This window comes from Staurois parvus, unplaced genomic scaffold (assembly GCF_062004578.1).
Source record: "Staurois parvus isolate SC_StPar_1 unplaced genomic scaffold, SC_StPar_1.0 ptg000981l, whole genome shotgun sequence".
NCBI lineage: Eukaryota > Metazoa > Chordata > Amphibia > Anura > Ranidae > Staurois > Staurois parvus.
The window spans coordinates 995,624-1,013,911 of NW_028318777.1; the positions used below are offsets into that span (position 1 = coordinate 995,624).

The 18,288-nt window shown below is 41.5% G+C and overlaps 1 protein-coding gene across 1 annotated transcript in view; it reads right to left on the bottom strand.

Moving 5' to 3' along the window:
• Window positions 1-18,288, bottom strand: part of KMT2A (lysine methyltransferase 2A) — a 409,829-nt gene that overhangs the window by 321,116 nt on the left and 70,425 nt on the right. Inside the window, exon 2 of the mRNA XM_089657321.1 lies at window positions 14,610-14,679. Within this exon, the coding sequence (XP_089513447.1) occupies window positions 14,610-14,679 (70 nt within the window). The remainder of the gene's footprint in view (window positions 1-14,609; window positions 14,680-18,288) is intronic.

The following is an 18,288-nucleotide window of genomic DNA, read 5'->3' on the forward strand; positions in this document are numbered from 1 at the left end:
TCCTGAGGTTCTCCATGCTCTCAATCCGAGTGTTTCTTCTGTCTGCTGGCGACATGGCAAGAAAACTGGCACTCTCTTCCACATTTTCTGGACTTGCCACCACATTGCACCCTTTTGGAGAGAGGTTCTTAATCTTTTGCAGCTACTTGTACAGGCTCCTATTTCATTTGAGCGCATCCATTTTTTGTTGGGCCTACCTTTTTCAGGCCTTTCCAAATTTGGAAGGAAACTATCCTCCCATGTTTTAACAGCGGCCAGGAGAACCATTCCCATGCATTGGCTTTCTTCTACGACTCCTACATGATCGGAATAGGTGAAGGCTATAGCAGAGATTCGATGAATGGAGTACCTCACTGCTTTACATACTAACTGTGTCCCCATCTTGGAGGAAGTTTGGGAACTGTGGGATCTTTCCCTTTCCGATTTGGCTACTCAATTGTCTGAAAATGATGGCTAATACACTGTTATATATTGACATTGTATGTACCTATATGCCTCTCATCGATGAGCCTATTTCTCTGTTCTTTTATTGCTTTGTGCTTGTTATTTCATGATTCTATGGAACTCTGTTTGTTGTAACCATTTTGAAAATCAATAAAAAGTAAATTATAAAAAAAAAGAACTCTGTTTGTGGAACACTTGAGATATACAGTGTATTCATAAAATAATTCAGACCCCCGTCACTTTTTTCAATTTTGTTATGTTGCAGCCTGATACTACAGTTGTGACGGATGTGAAGCTTTGCCGATGAGAGCTAATGTATCTGCATGTCAGCCCACACTGGAGGCTCCTGCACGGCTCAAAGTAATAACCCGGTAAAAGGCATATCACCCGGACACAGTGGATCACATTACCGCTGTGTCCAGGCGATCACTAGCATGTTATACCATGTGATTGCTGTGTCCAATCATAGCAATCACATATTAAACACTGGAAAGTGAAACTATAGATTGCTTCTGTCTGCTCTCAGTGTGAGAGCAAGGAGAAGCAATCCTACAGCCTGTGAGTGTACCTGTCAGGCTGCTTGTACACTCTCAGACTGCTGTGCCAGCAGCCAGTGTCCCTGATCACTGCCCCAGTATATTCATAGTACAAAATGCAGCCAGCCCGTCACCTGTACCAGTACGCACAAAAACACCACCATACCAATGTCCTGATCACCGCCATACCCTAAACCAACACCCTGATTGCCACCATGCCCCATACCAGCGCCCTGATTGCCAACATGCCCCATATCAGCGCCCTGATCGCCACCATACCCCATATCAGCGCCCTGATCACCGCCATACCCCATACCAGCGCCCTGATCGCTGCCATACCCCATACCAGCTGCCTGATCGCCACCATACCCCATACCAGAGTCCTGATCGCCACCATACCAGCGTCCTGATCGCCACCATACCAGCGTCCTGATCACCGCCATACCAGCATCCTGATCACCGCCATACCTTATGCTAGCGTCCCGATCACCACAATACACCACACCAGCATCCTGATCACTGTCATACCAGCATCCGGCATTTTAATGTCTCAATTGATCAATTTTCAAATATATATCTAATAGTTTGTAGACTCTATAGCTTTCACAGACTGAATAATATGCACAAAGAAAAAAAACTAAGCAAAATATTTTTTTTTTTCAACATTTTCAGTCTTTTTTCATTTATATAGCAAAAAATAAAAAAAAAACAGTGGTGATTAAATACCACCAAAAGGAAGCACTGTCTGTCTAAAACAGAATGATAAAAATTTCATAAGGGTACAGTGCTGAAAATTGGCCTGGACTGGAAGGGGATGAAAGTGTCCAGACTCGAAGTGGTTGACCAGTTTTCGCCCAGCCTATAATCAAATGAACCAGACACAGCGGATAACAAATTAGTGTACTGGCCTGCTGCTGGTACCATGTGATCACTGTGACCAATCACAATAGATCACATGACAATTGTACACAATGACTGGTGTTTATTCATGCCAATCATTGTGTACTATTGTATTGATCTCTGTGACTGGTCACAGTGATCACATGGTACAGACAGGGCCCATCACAGCTATACAAAATAGTACACACTGAATGAATAGATTTCATTTAAAAAAAATTATATTTTATAACAGTGAGTATAAGGACTCATGTACACTGCAGCTCCTAAACTGACAATCAGGAGCTGTTCAGTGTTTTTTTCAGAAGCCCCTGAACTCCCCCTAATGTTTTCCTATGTGTCCATGTACACAGTTGTTTACAGTCGTTTAAAGGCAGTTGAGTTTACAGTTGTTTTTTAGAACGCACCAAACTTGCGTTCAGGAGTAGATTTTACCGGCATTTCAAATGCCAAGCGCTTGTAAACACAGTTAACCATGGTTATAAGCGTTTGCGTTTAGAAACTTTTTTTTAACTGTTCCATGTCCAGATGCTGTCCAGAGCCTTTTTTCATCATCAGAAATGCAAAGCGTTTTCCATGTATTCAAATGGACCTAGTACACCAGTGCAGTCAGTTCCAGGTTTCGCGTGAAGTAAAAAATGGTGGAACATGCTGCATTATGCTCATGATGGGATCCAAGATGAATCGAACCAGAAAAGACAGGTAATCTAAACACATACTGCTCTCTCTGCTTCTGCTCTCTCTATTCCTCTCAAAATGTCTGAAATAGTTAATTATTAACTATTTTTCAATGCATTCTGGGCATTTGGGAAGGTCTCCTGAAGTTATCTTTTAAAAACACTTCTAAACGCAAACGCGCATAAATGCAGTATGCAAACACTGCTGAACTAACGTTTAACCTACATTTTTCAGACGTCAGTTTCCATTGTTTTCCAAATGCCCCATGTACATGAGCCCTAACTGTCATAAGCAATGAAAAAAAAAAATCCTGATCACTTTCCAAGAGTAGTACAGTGTTACTATGGTAACAGGGTATTGCTCTGGTTACAGTATATATTTAAAATAAATAAAAAAAAAATATTATATATATATATATATATATATATATATATAAATTTTAACCATACTGTCCCCAGGCAATGTTCCTAATCACCGCCACAACAGTTGGCACTGTACTGCACTACGGACAGTATGTTAAAAAAAAATGGTGGGAAAAAAAGATTTACATTTCCTATAAATTTGGAATAAAAATTTAAAATTCACCATGCCTCTTACTAATTACCTCTGACTGTCTACTTTCCCAAAAAAGAGAGTCATTTGGGGGTTATTTGTACTGTCTTTGTGTTTTCGAACCTCAAAAAAAGAGATAAATTCTGATGTTCTGACAGCCTATCGATTTTCAGATATATATACCAAAGTTTGTGGATTCTATAACTTTCCTACAGACTAAATAGTATACACTGATTTGGGCTATTTTTACCAAAAATGTTGGCTTAAAGATTATTTATTTACTAAATTTTATAACAAACAAAGAAAAATGTTTTTTCCCCAAAATGTTTCGGTCTATTTTAATTTATTTAGCAAAAAAAAGTGCTAATTAAATACCCACCAAAAGAAAGCTCTATTTGTGTGAAAACAACTGATAATTTAGTTTGCATGCAGTGTTGCATGATCACGTATTGTCATTCAAAGTGTGACAGCGCTGAAAGTGGAAAACTGGCCTGGGCAGGAAGCGGGTAAAAGTGCCTGGTATTGAATTGGTAAATTCAATTTTTTTCTTTATAATCTACACTCAGTACCCCATAGTGACAAAGTGAAAACAGAATTTTAGAAATGTCTGTGAGTTTATTGAAAAGAAAAAAACTGAAATATCAAATGGCAGAGTGGCTAGACGGAAGCCTCAGTGCAAAACACAGGAAAGCCAGCTTGAAGTTTGCAAAAAAGCACCTGAAGGATTCTCAGCGGACTTTCATGTGTTTTGCACTGAGGAGGCTTCCGTTTAGCTACTCTGCAGTGATGGTTGTCCTTCTGGAACTTTGTCCCATCTCCACACAGGATCTCTGGAGCTCAGAGTGACCACTGGGTTCTTGGCCAACTCTCTTACTAAGGCCATTCTCCCCCGATTACGCAGTTTGGCAAGGCAACCAGCTCTTGGAAGAGTCCTGGTTGTGCCAAAATGCAGGCCACTGTTCTCTTGGGAACCTTCAGTGCAGCAGACATTTTTATATAGCCTTCCCCAGATCTGTGCCTTGCACTAATACAGTCTCTGGGTCTGCAGAAAGTTCCTTTGACCTCATGGATTTTTGCTCTGCTACAGTATGCACTGTCAGCTGTGAGGCCTTTCATAGAGAAGAGTATGCTTTTACAAATCATGTCCAATCAATTTATTAATACCAGAGGTTGTGCAGCTCTACAAGGCTGGGAAAGCCCGACCGATACTGTGAAGTGAAGCAAAAAGAAAGAGCGCACCAAGCTTGCGCTTTCCCTCAGTAATTCTGTGATTTTATTAAATAAAATATATATACTCACAAACAAGGAAGTAAAACAAGCATTACAGATCCTCAAAGGAATTAGGGAGTGTAGAGCCAGTGTGAGTCACGTCATGAGGGTACAACCTCTGATAAAGGGTCCCCCTTCGAAACGCGTCAGCCTCACTGGGAATCTACCCTCGTGACATGACTCACACTGGCTCTACACTCCCTAGTTCCTTTGAGGATCTGTAATGCTTGTTTAACTTTCTTTTGTGTGAGTATATATATTTTATTTAATAAAATCACAGAATTACTGAAGTAATGCGCAAGGTTGGTGCGCTCTTTTTGCCACACTTTGCAATTTATAAATACCACAAGTAGACTTCAATCCAGGTGTAGAAACATCTCATCAATGGTCAAGAGAAATGGGAGGTACCTGAGCTAAATTTCAAAGTGTTGTTGCAAAGGTTCTGAATACTTATGTAACATATTATGAAAGGTGAACTTTAATATCAATGGCAAAAGGAATGGATCCTACAGCCTACTCAAAGTGTCCATCTTGAGTAAAATTCAGGAAATCTGTTTCAACAATCCTATCATTTTTGTACCAAAAACCTAACAAAAAATGTTCACTGTGCTCACCCTTTTGTTGAAAATTGCCTTTTACAAAGTAAAATTTATTTTCTTTACAAAGGAAAAGGAGGGGTATAGTAAACAGGACTGTATCATTAGTAACACACCACAGAATGTACCCTTGTGGCTAACAGAGGACAATGTCCAAAAAAGACTAGAAAATCTCAACACAAATAAATTAGCAGGACCAGATGGCTTGCACCCAAGAGCCGTCAAAGAACTCAGTCTGGTTATTGCCAGACCGCTATACCTAATTTTTACAGATAGCATACTGGCAGGAATAGTACCAAGTGATTGTCGAAGGGCCAACATGGTACCACGTGGTGTGCCGCCCTAGGCAAGAGTAAAATCACGCCCGCCCATGGGGGGGCTGGGTGTGGAGAGAGAGAGATTCCAGCACTCAACTGCAAACCACCCTGAGAGCCATGATCAGGAAAGCCTGATATCTTCCTTCTGCGCTGATCTCTGACAATGATCTGGGAATGATAGTCAGACACCCTTCAGCAGCCCGCACTGTTGTGCCTGTGCCTCAGCTGCTCCCTATCCTCAGTCACAAGCTGCCACATTTGTCACTTTTGCCGGGAAGCAGTGCTGCCCCCCCTGAAAAATACCACCCTAGGCAAACGCCATGTTTGCCTTGTGGTAAATATGCCCCTGGGTACCACTATTCAAAAAAACGGCAGAGACATATACCTAATAACTACAGACCAATCAGTCTAACATCAATAGTATGTAAACTAATTGAGGAGATAAGGGACTATATCCAAGAATTTGCTGAAGAAAATAGTATAATTAGTAGTAATCAGCATGGATTATGAAAGGTCGTTCTTGGGAAACCAATCTGTTAACATTCTATGAGGAAGGGAGTAGCCATCTAGATAAAGGAAGGGCGGTGGGTATGGTGTATCTGGATTTTGCAAAAGCTTTCAATACAGTTTTCACATAAAACGTTTAATTTGCAAACAAAGATCTATAGGCATGGACCACAGGGCCTGTTCATAGAAAACTGGTTACAGGGGTGCGTCCAACGAGTGGTGATAAATAGTGAGCAGTCGGAGTGAAATGAAGTGATAAGTGTGGTACCACAAGGCTCGATCCTGTGGCCAATTCTGTTTAATGTATTCATAAATAAAATAGAGGTTGGTATAAAGAGCTCAATCTCAGTACTTGCCAACGATACAAAGCTAAGTAGGGCAATAATTTCAAACAAGATATAGAAACTTTACAAGAAGACCTCATTAAAATAATGGGTTGGGCAAATACATGGCAAATGAAATTTAATGTTGAAAAAATGTAAAGCAATGCATTTGGGGGCTAAAAATATGAAAGCAAATTACGCCCTAGGAGGAGAACCTCTTGGGGAATCCAGGATGGAAAAAGATCTGGGGGTCCCAGTAGATGATAGGCTCCACTTTGTTTAACCACCTCCCGCCTGCCATATAGTAATATGACGGACACAAGGTGGTTCTCTCGTTCTGGGAGGACATCATATGACGTCCTCCCATTCTCACCGCGCACTGATCGAAAGTGGCGATCGGGATCACCGATCCATGGAAAGAGCCGAAAATGTCGGCTCAGTCATATGATCAGCTGTGTCCAATCACAGCTGATCACATGTAAACAGGGAAATGCCGATTATCGGCATTTCTCTCCTCTCGAGCTGACACGCTGACAGCTCGAGAGGAGAGCCGGTAATCGGCATTCTGCGGAGGGGACATCTACACTGATCATCAGATCACTGATGATCAGTGTGCCCTGATGATCAGTGTAGCCCCAGCATTGCCACCTGTGAGTGTCCATCAGTGCCAGCTGTCAGTGCCCATCAGTGCCACTTGCCAATGCCCATCAGTGCCACATCAATGCCACATATCAGTGCCTACCAGTGTACATCAATACCACATATCAGTGCCCATCTGAGCTGCCTTTCAGTGTCACCCATCAGTGCCAGTCAGTGCTACCTACCAATGCCAATCAGTGCCACCTAGCAGTGCTGCCAATAAGTGCCACCGATCAGTGCCAGGCAGTGCCGCCTATCAGTGCCAGTCAGTGCCGTCTGTCAGTGCCGCCTATCAGTGCCAGTCAGTGTCACCCAACAGTGCCAATCAGTGCCGCCTATCAGTGCAAGTCAGTGCCGCCTATCAGTGCTGCCTTTCAGTGCCCATCAGTGATGCCTGTCAATGCCCATCAGTGCCACCTACCAGTGCCTCCTCATCAGTAGCCATCATTGCCACCTATCAGTGTGCATCAGTGCCACATATCAGTGCCTACCAGTGCACATCAATACCACATATCAGTGCCCATCTGAGCTGCCTTTCAGTGTCACCCATCAGTGCCAGTCAGTGCACTAATGAGGCTGCAGTGATGGGCACTGATAGGCTTATCAGTGCCCATCACTGCAGCCTCATTAGTGCACATCAGTGAAGGAGAAAAATCACTTATTTGCAAAATTATATAACAAAAACTAAGAAAAAAAATTTTCAGTGGTTTTTGGTTTGTTTAAGAAAAAATAAAAAACCCAGAGGTTCTTAAATACCTCCAAAATAAAGCTCTATCTGGCACAAAAAAAATTATAAAAATTTCATATGGGTACAGTGTTGCATGACCGCGCAATTGTCATTCAAAAATAAACAGCGCTGAAAGCTGGAAATTGGCCTGGGCAGGATGGGGGTAAAAGTACCCTGTAGGCGTGTGGTTAAAAATGCTAGTGTCAGGAGGACCTGATCCCCTTGACAATGTCTATTGAGACAAAACGTAGGTCGGAGCTGGGCGGAGATTGTGCTGATGTCAACCACACCTGTCTGGAGCCGGCACCAGCGGCGTTTATGACTTATATGTTCGTTTGCCTTTGAAGTTTGTAAGCGTTTCTCTAATTTATTTTAACAAATCATTTGTTATCACACTATCTGGAGTGTTATCCTTTTGACAGAATACATAGTGGATCAAAATAAGGGAGGAAAAGAAGAGGAGACATACCGAAGTCTGTGATGCCTCTTTGCTATCTAGGATGTTACAAGCACGATATGTTCAGCATCATGCTCTATTAGACCACCTATAATCTGGAGTCTATTCAGTAGAGATGAGCGAATCGAACCAGGCGAACCGGAATTCGAGTCGAATTTCAGGAAATATTCGATTCGCGGCGAAACCGAAATTTTGCCTACTTCGGGTGCGCGAATCGAACATTTCCCGATCAGCCGGCAAAAGTGTCCCTGCAGTGAGCTCCGCTATTTCTGACAGTTCTCTGACAGAAGGAACACATGTTTAGCGGTTGAAACATTGTATCTATTAGTTTACATTTAGGATACAGATGTTTCAACCACTGTTCATGTGAAGAAGCTGTGAGAGAACTGTCAGAAATAGAGGAACTCTGCACATACACTTTTTGCCGGCTTGGAATTATTCTTCTTTTCATCCTACTTCTTCTTCTTCTTCATCTTCATCCTCAGAAGAAGAGGATGAGGATGAGGATGAAGAAGAAGAAGAAGAAGTAGGATGAAAAGAAGAATAATTCCAAGCCGGCAAAAAGTGTATGTGCAGAGTTCCTCTATTTCTGACAGTTCTCTCACAGCTTCTTCACATGTACAGCGGTTGAAACATCTGTATCCTAAATGGAAACTAATAGATACAATTTGTATCTATTAGTTTCCATTTAGGATACAGATGTTTCAACCGCTGTACATGTGAAGAAGCTGTGAGAGAACTGTCAGAAATAGAGGAACTCTGCACATACACTTTTTGCCGGCTTGGAATTATTCTTCTTTTCATCCTACTTCTTCTTCTTCTTCTTCTTCATCCTCATCCTCATCCTCTTCTTCTGAGGATGAGGATGAGGATGAAGAAGAAGAAGAAGCAGTAGGATGAAAATAAGAATAATTCCAAGCCGGCAAAAAGTGTATGTGCAGAGTTCCTCTATTCTGCAGATACACTTAGAGGAGCTCTGCACATACACTTTTTGCCTGTTTGGAATTAATCTTATTTTCATCCTACTTCTTCTTCTTCTTCTTCTTCTTTATCCTCATCCTCAGAAGAAGAAGAAGAAGAGGATGAAGAAGAAGAAGAAGAAGAAGAAGAAGAAGTAGGATGAAAATAAGAATAATTGCAAGCCGGCAAAAAGTGTATGTGCAGAGTTCCTCTATTCTGCAGATACACTTAGAGGAGCTCTGCACATACACTTTTTGCCGGCTTGGAATTAATCTTATTTTCATCCTACTTCTTCTTCTTCTTCTTCTTCATCCTCATCCTCATCCTCAGAAGAAGAAGAAGAGGATGAGGATGAAGATGAAGAAGAAGAAGAAGAAGAAGTAGGATGAAAATAAGAATAATTCCAAGCCGGCAAAAAGTGTATGTGCAGAGCTCCTCTAAGTGTATCTGCAGAGCTCCTCTAAGTGTATCTGCAGAATAGAGGAACTCTGCACATACACTTTTTGCCGGAAACCGCTGTATGGAGGGAATGTCCCAGAACTGTCAGAAATAGTCTATTTCTGACAGTTCTGGGACATTCACTCCATACAGCTGTTTCAACCGCTGTATGGAGGGAATGTCATAGAACTGTCAGAAATAGACTATTAATGACAGTTCTGGGACTGTCCTTCCATACAGCGGTTGAAACATTCTATTTCTGACAGTTCTATGACATTCCCTCCATACAGCGGTTGAAACAGCTGTATGGAGTGAATGTCCCAGAACTGTCAGAAATAGACTATTTATGACAGTTCTGGGACATTCACTCCATACAGCGGTTGAAACATTGTATCTATTTTTTTCCATAAATGACATTCTGCAGATACACTTAGAGGAGCGCTGCAGATACACTTTTTGCCGGCTTGGAATTATTCTTATTTTCATCCTACTTCTTCTTTTTCTTCTTATGAGGATGAGGATGAAGAAGAAGAAGTAGGATGAAAATAAGATTAATTCCAAGCCGGCAAAAAGTGTATCTGCAGCGCTCCTCTAAGTGTATTTGCAGAATGTCATTTATGGAAAAAAATAGATACAATGTTTCAACCGCTGTATGGAAGGACAGTCCCAGAACTGTCATAAATAGTCTATTTCTGACAGTTCTGGGACATTCACTCCATACAGCTGTTTCAACCGCTGTATGGAGGGAATGTCATAGAACTGTCAGAAATAGACTATTAATGACAGTTCTGGGACTGTCCTTCCATACAGCGGTTGAAACATTGTATGTATTTGTTTCCATAAATGGATCCATTTATGGAAACAAATACATACAATGTTTCAACCGCTGTATGGAAGGACAGTCCCAGAACTGTCATTAATAGTCTATTTCTGACAGTTCCATGACATTCCCTCCATACAGCGGTTGAAACAGCTGTATGGAGTGAATGTCCCAGAACTGTCAGAAATAGACTATTTATGACAGTTCTGGGACAATCACTCCATACAGCTGTTTCAACCGCTGTATGGAGGGAATGTCATGGAACTGTCAGAAATAGACTATTAATGACAGTTCTGGGACTGTCCTTCCATACAGCGGTTGAAACATTGTATGTATTTGTTTCCATAAATGGATCCATTTATGGAAACAAATACATACAATGTTTCAACCGCTGTATGGAAGGACAGTCCCAGAACTGTCATTAATAGTCTATTTCTGACAGTTCTATGACATTCCCTCCATACAGCGGTTGAAACAGCTGTATGGAGTGAATGTCCCAGAACTGTCAGAAATAGACTATTTATGACAGTTCTGGGACTGTCCTTCCATACAGCGGTTGAAACATTGTATCTATTTTTTTCCATAAATGACATTCTGCAAATACACTTAGAGGAGCGCTGCAGATACACTTTTTGCCGGCTTGGAATTAATCTTATTTTCATCCTACTTCTTCTTCTTCATCCTCATCCTCATCCTCATAAGAAGAAAAAGAAGAAGTAGGATGAAAATAAGAATAATTCCAAGCCGGCAAAAAGTGTATCTGCAGCGCTCCTCTAAGTGTATCTGCAGAATGTCATTTATGGAAAAAAATAGATACAATGTTTCAACCGCTGTATGGAGTGAATGTCCCAGAACTGTCATAAATAGTCTATTTCTGACAGTTCTGGGACATTCACTCCATACAGCTGTTTCAACCGCTGTATGGAGGGAATGTCATGGAACTGTCAGAAATAGACTATTAATGACAGTTCTGGGACTCTGACAGTTCCATGACATTCCCTCCATACAGCGGTTGAAACAGCTGTATGGAGTGAATGTCCCAGAACTGTCAGAAATAGACTATTTCTGACAGTTCTGGGACAATCACTCCATACAGCTGTTTCAACCGCTGTATGGAGGGAATGTCATGGAACTGTCAGAAATAGACTATTAATGACAGTTCTGGGACATTCACTCCATACAGCTGTTTAAACCGCTGTATGAAGGGAATGTCATGGAACTGTCAGAGTCCCAGAACTGTCATTAATAGTCTATTTCTGACAGTTCCATGACATTCCCTCCATACAGCGGTTGAAACAGCTGTATGGAGTGAATGTCCCAGAACTGTCAGAAATAGACTATTTCTGACAGTTCCATGACATTCCCTCCATACAGCGGTTGAAACAGCTGTATGGAGTGAATGTCCCAGAACTGTCAGAAATAGACAGAAACTGTCACAGAACTGTCCTTCTTCTCATCCTTCTCCTTCTTCTCATCCTTCTTCTCATCCTTCTTCTCATCCTTCTCCTTCTTGTCATCCTTCTCCTTCTTCTCATCCTTCTCCTTCTCCTTCTTCTCATCCTTCTCCTTCTCCTTCTTCTCATCCTTCTCCTTCTTCTCATCCTTCTCCTTCTCCTTCTTCTCATCCTTCTCCTTCTCCTTCTTCTCATCCTTCTCCTTCTCCTTCTTCTCATCCTTCTCCTTCTCCTTCTTCTCATCCTTCTCCTTCTCCTTCTTCTCATCCTTCTCCTTCTCCTTCTTCTCATCCTTCTCCTTCTCCTTCTTCTCATCCTTCTCCTTCTCCATCTTCTCATCCTTCTCCTTCTTCTCATCCTTCTCCTTCTCCTTCTTCTCATCCTTCTCCTTCTCCATCTTCTCATCCTTCTCCTTTTCCTTCTTCTCATCCTTCTCCTTCTGCTTCTCCTTCTTCTCATCCTTCTCCTTCTTCTCATCCTTCTCCTTCTTCTCATCCTTCTCCTTCTCCTTCTTCTCATCCTTCTCCTTCTTCTCATCCTTCTCCTTCTTCTCATCCTTCTCCTTCTCCTCATCCTTCTCCTTCTTCTCATCCTTCTCCTTCTCCTTCTTCTCATCCTTCTCCTTCTCCTCATCCTTCTCCTTCTCCTTCTTCTCATCCTTCTCCTTCTCCTTCTTCTCATCCTTCTCCTTCTCCTTCTTCTCATCCTTCTCCTTCTCCTTCTTCTCATCCTTCTCCTTCTCCTTCTTCTCATCCTTCTCCTTCTTCTCATCCTTCTCCTTCTCCTTCTTCTCATCCTTCTCCTTCTCCTTCTTCTCATCCTTCTCCTTCTCCATCTTCTCATCCTTCTCCTTCTTCTCATCCTTATCCTTCTCCTTCTTCTCATCCTTCTCCTTCTCCATCTTCTCATCCTTCTCCTTTTCCTTCTTCTCATCCTTCTCCTTCTGCTTCTCCTTCTTCTCATCCTTCTCCTTCTTCTCATCCTTCTCCTTCTTCTCATCCTTCTCCTTCTCCTTCTTCTCATCCTTCTCCTTCTTCTCATCCTTCTCCTTCTTCTCATCCTTCTCCTTCTCCTCATCCTTCTCCTTCTTCTCATCCTTCTCCTTCTCCTTCTTCTCATCCTTCTCCTTCTCCTTCTTCTCATCCTTCTCCTTCTCCATCTTCTCATCCTTCTCCTTCTTCTCATCCTTCTCCTTCTTCTCATCCTTCTCCTTCTCCTTCTTCTCATCCTTCTCCTTCTTCTCATCCTTCTCCTTCTCCTCATCCTTCTCCTTCTTCTCATCCTTCTCCTTCTCCTTCTTCTCATCCTTCTCCTTCTCCTTCTTCTCATCCTTCTCCTTCTCCTTCTCTTTCCTCATCTCCAAGGGCATTTAAATTAAAGGTACAGTGTTCTGCACTAATTTAAAGGCTCTCTGAAGCCTAGAAACCCTTTTTATATGTCATCTTCGTAGCGAAGAAATTCGCATCGAATCGAATTTCACACTGGAATTCGCCGAATCAGCCGAATCGAATTTTTGAGAAATTCGCTCATCTCTACTATTCAGTAAGGGGCAGTGTGTTTTTTTTGTAGTGGTGGGCATGAGAGTCTCTCCTTCCCGATACACATGGAGGATTGTTGGACACGGCTGTTCATCATAATCGAAATTTTGTCATCAAAAGACTTTTTTATTGTTTGGTGATTCATGTATTTTGACTTAATATTATTGGTAGGAGCTCAGTTAAAATATAAATGACTCATTAGTAGTAGATCTTTTATCAATAGTGCAATGACAACTGGATATCACTACCACAGAATTGTTCAGAACGAAGTACTTCCAGGATCTTTCACTGGTATTCTGAACTCAGAAGCCGGCCACAAGATTGGTAATACAAAAGGATGTTAAAAGCAATATGCCGTTGAGGTCATTCAGAATTCATTAACATGTGCATCTGACCTGCTTCAAGATTGATTACAGGTTAATACACCTGGTATGGGAATACAAAACTTGCATGACACAAACAAAAGCCTTTCAACACAGGACTTTAACCCCTTGGCGCCGACGTAACACAAATATGCACCCTCACAGAACTGGGCTTTTTTCCGTGGAGCCGCATATTTGCGTACCTGCCTTTGTGCTGGGAACGAGCCACACAGCGCACTCCCAGCACAAAGACCGGGGTGTCACTGAGAGCCCCGGGTCCCGTTCTAACGAACGGGACCTGGGTCTCATGATTCTGGGTCACATGATCGCTGTGAGAGCCTCTGATTGGCTATAACAGTGATTAGTCACTGTGAAGCCCACCCTCCCTTGTTTTTTTTTTTTCTCTCTGAATGGAGGTGAGAAATACATTGTCTCTCTCTCTCTCTCTCCTTGCATACAGGGAAAAAAAACAACTGTTTGTGAAAAAAAGATAAATAGAAGAAATACTAAAAAATAAAGAAAAAATACCTAGTTCAAGGTTTGATCTAGTTCAGCTCCAGGATTAGTGTTTGGGTCAAGGTCAGGGTCAAAAAGTCAGGAATTTTTTTTATAATTGGTATCAGCAGTGTTACTTAGTGTCAGTGTGTTTTAGGTGTAAAAAACAAAAAAAAACAAAAACACAAATAAACAAAATGCGCACTGTTTCTGGGCTGTACTACAGGTACAAACTACAAATAACATACACATATATGGTATCGATGCGATCATCAGGAGCTGGAAAATTAATTTTGGGTTGTTCTTTGGTGGTAGGTTATGGTAGTAACAAGAAACACACAGCTAAATAAATAAAAAGATATTTTTTTTTACTATTTTGGGCCAGTTTTTCTTTGAAAAAAACAAGGCATAATTCACCTGGATGTACAAAGTAGTTGTGGTGATATGTACAGTTTAACTAACACATGTCAAAAGTTGTAAAATTTCACTTCGGCTTTAAGATTTGTTTTACCCTTAGGCGTGAAGGGGTTAAGGAAGCTGACAGAAGTGAGCATGTATGTGAATGAGCCCTCATACAGTAAATCTATTGAATTCAGGTACCTGTGGGAAGTTTTGTAGGGCTGCGTGTTTTAACATCTTCATCTGGGCCAAATCCTAGAAAATGGTCCTCCTGTGAGAAAATAAATATTTGGCATTATAAGCAATCCATTTTCAGCTATCTGGACAATTTACACTGCACAAAAAACGGAAATGGTCTACATACATTTGCAAAGAATCATCCATAAGGCCTCATTTACAGAAACAATTATGCCCGCACAGCACAAACGAGCTGTTTTTTGTAGAATCTCTAAGTGCTGCGTGCAGGGAGCCAACTGAAATCTATAAGGATCTATCGGCAATATGAACACAACAGCTCTTCATAATGTGTCAGGTATACGGATGCAGCCCCGAACGCACAAGTGTTCTAACAGCATTCAATGGGCTGCCTGCACACTTCACCTGTAAGTTAGAGGCACTGTAAAGAACTGCCCCATTCACAAAATGCAAGCATCTTTGTCCGCATGAACAAGACCTTAAGTAGACAGCAATCTAATGCAATTGAAAAAACAAGACAAATTTTCAAAATAGGAATATTCTGATTACCACCGCCATTTAAAGCATTCTCTAAAAACCTGATGATAGCAGACTTGCAAGCCCACTACCTAACATTCACAGCATGCTGAAGGACAATAAAGCTTATAAAGGAACAATGCGAGAGATCCACTACACATTTCCAGATTTAGACCTGTAACACTGAAAGGAAGAGTGGTCTCACTCTGGAACTACAATTCAAATTTACGCACACATACCACATACTAAATTCATGGGACCCGAAAACTGATAATTTCCTAAAAAGTTCTTGCCTATTAGGACAATTGCACATGGGGCATCCAGGTGCTGTGCATGCAACCCCAGGGTTTTTCATGTACCTGGGAGGCAGAGGTGCAGCATCCAGCCAAGCTGCCAACAGCTTTTCAAAGTCTATGGCAGGCAGAAAAATGCTATTGCTGGACAGTACTGGGCACTGCACCGAATGGTACACGTTTATTGCTCCATGCTTTCAGAGATGAATGCCAGGAACACACATATGCAGCATTTTTTGGCATTCGTCCATGAACGCATAGTGCTCTAAACGCCAGTACTACTCAGTACAGCATTCAGACCTGTCTAGCCATAGGATATTTCAGCTTGACATAGATTTGGACAGGCTACAGACAGACGGGCTGGTCACTGTAGCTGTGCCTCCTGGGTACAGCAAAATGCTTGGATTAAACACACAGCAGCCTGATGCCCCGTGTGCAAGGGACTAAGTTCCTTTTAGTTAAAGTGCTACCTTAGACATAAAAAGTCCCTTGGAGAAACCGTAAAACCAGCCTGGCATCTTGCCCAGGGATTACTGAAGATCTGTCTGCCTAATTTTATTGGGGTGGGCTTGGTGATGAGTACTGCAGATCCAATTCATTCTATAGCTGGTGCAAGTCCAATCCTTCCGCGCCTTGGCTTGACTACTGTACACATACTTCGTGGGTGTGCTGGAGAGTTTTTTGGGTTTTTTTTACATTAGTTACATAGTTAGTCTGACTGAAAAAAGACAAAAGTCCATCCAGTTCAATCATTAAAAAAAAAAAAAAGTTATAATCCTATACCCAAAGTTGATCCAGAGGAAGGCAAAAAAAACAGCAAAGCATGATCCAAATTTGCTCCTGCAGGGGAAAAACTCCTTCCTGATCCCCCAAGAGGCAAATCGGATATTCCCTGGATCAACTTACCTATAAATGTTAGTATCCAGTTATATTATGTGCATCTAGGAAAGAATCCAGGCCTTTTTTAAAGCAATCCACTGAGCTGCCAGAACCAACTCTTGAGGGACTCTATTCCACATTTTCATAGCTCTTGCTGTGAAGAAACCTTTCCGTATTTGGAGATCAAATCTCTTTTCCTCCAGACGTGATGACCTCAGGGTGAATAACTACACCGAGTTCACTATATGATCCACTGTTGTATTTATACATGTTGATCCTATCACCCCCTTATCTCCTCTTTTCAAGAGAGAATAAATTCAGTTCCTCTAATCTTTCCTCATAGTTGAGCTCCTCCATGTCTCTTATGAGTTTGTTTGCCCTTCTCTGCACTTTCTCCAGTTCCCCAATATTCTTTTTGTGAATTGGTGCCCAAAACTGAACTGCATATTCCAGATGAGGTTTTACGAATGATTTGTATGGGGGTAAAATGATATCTCTCTCTCTGGAGTCTATACCTCTTTTAATATAAGAGAGGATTTTGCTTGCTTTAAAAGCCGCAGCTTGGCATTGCATGCCATTATTAAGCTTGTGATCTACCAGAACTCCCAGATCCTTCTCCACCATTGATTCCCCCAGTTGTACCCCCCTAGCATGTATGATGCATGCATGTTCTTAGCCTACAAGTGCATAACCTTACATTTATCAACATTAAATCTCATTTCCCACATAGCTGCCCAATTAAACAGTGCATTGAGTTCGGCTTGTAAGATGGAGACATCCTGTAAGGACGTTATTCCACTGCACAGCTTGGTGTCATCTGCAAAAACTGAAATGGGATTTTTAATCCCAGACCCTATATCGTTTATAAATATATGAAAAAGTAAGGGTCCCAACACTGACCCTTGGGGTGCACCACTGACAACCCTAGACCATTCAGAGTATGAATCATTAACAACTACTCTCTGAATTCGGTCTTTTTGCCAGTTTTCTATCCATTTATATACTGATTTTTCCAAGCCTGTACACTTTACGTTCCAAATTAGCAGTGTGTGGGGAACTGTGCCAAATGCTTTTGCAAAATCCAAGTATACTACATCCACAGCCACCCTTCTGTCCAAGGTTTTGCTCACCTCCTCTCTATGAATTCATCTACAGTGGGGATCGAATGTTTGGGCACCGCAGCTAAAAATTTGTATTAATGTGCATAAAGAAGCCAAGGAAAGATGGAAAAATCTCCAAAAGGCATCAAATTACAGATTAGACATTCTTATAATGTCAACAAAAGTTAGATTTTATTTCCATCATTTACACTTTCAAAATAACAGAAAACAAAAAAATGGTGTCTGCAAAAGTTTGGGCACCCTGCAGAATTTATAGCATGCACCTCCCCCTTTGTAAAGCTGAGACCTGCCAGTGTCATGGATTGTTCTCAATCATCGTCTGGGAAGACCAGGTGATGTCAATCTAAAAGGTTTTAAATGCCCAGACTCATCTGACCTTGCCCCAACAATCAGCACCATGGGTTCTTCTAAGCAGTTGTCTAGAAAACTGAAACTGAAAATAGTTGACGCTCACAAAGCTGGAGAAGGCTATAAGAAGATAGCAAAGCGTTTTCAGATGTCAATATCCTCTGTTCGGAATGTAATTAAGAAATGGCAGTCATCAGGAACAGTGGAAGTTAAAGCAAGATCTGGAAGACCAAGAAAAATATCAGACAGAACAGCTCGCAGGATTGTTAGAAAAACAATTCAAAACCCACGTTTGACTGCACGATCCCTTCAGAAAGATCTGGCAGACACTGGAGTTGTGGTACACTATTCCACTATAAAGAGATACTTGTACAAATATGGTCTACATGGAAGAGTCAACAGAAGAAAACCTCTTCTACGTCCTCACCACCAAAATCATCGTTTGAACTTTGCAAATGAACATATAGACAAGCCTGATGCATTTTGGAAACAAGTTCTGTGGACCGATGAGGTTAAAATTGAACTTTT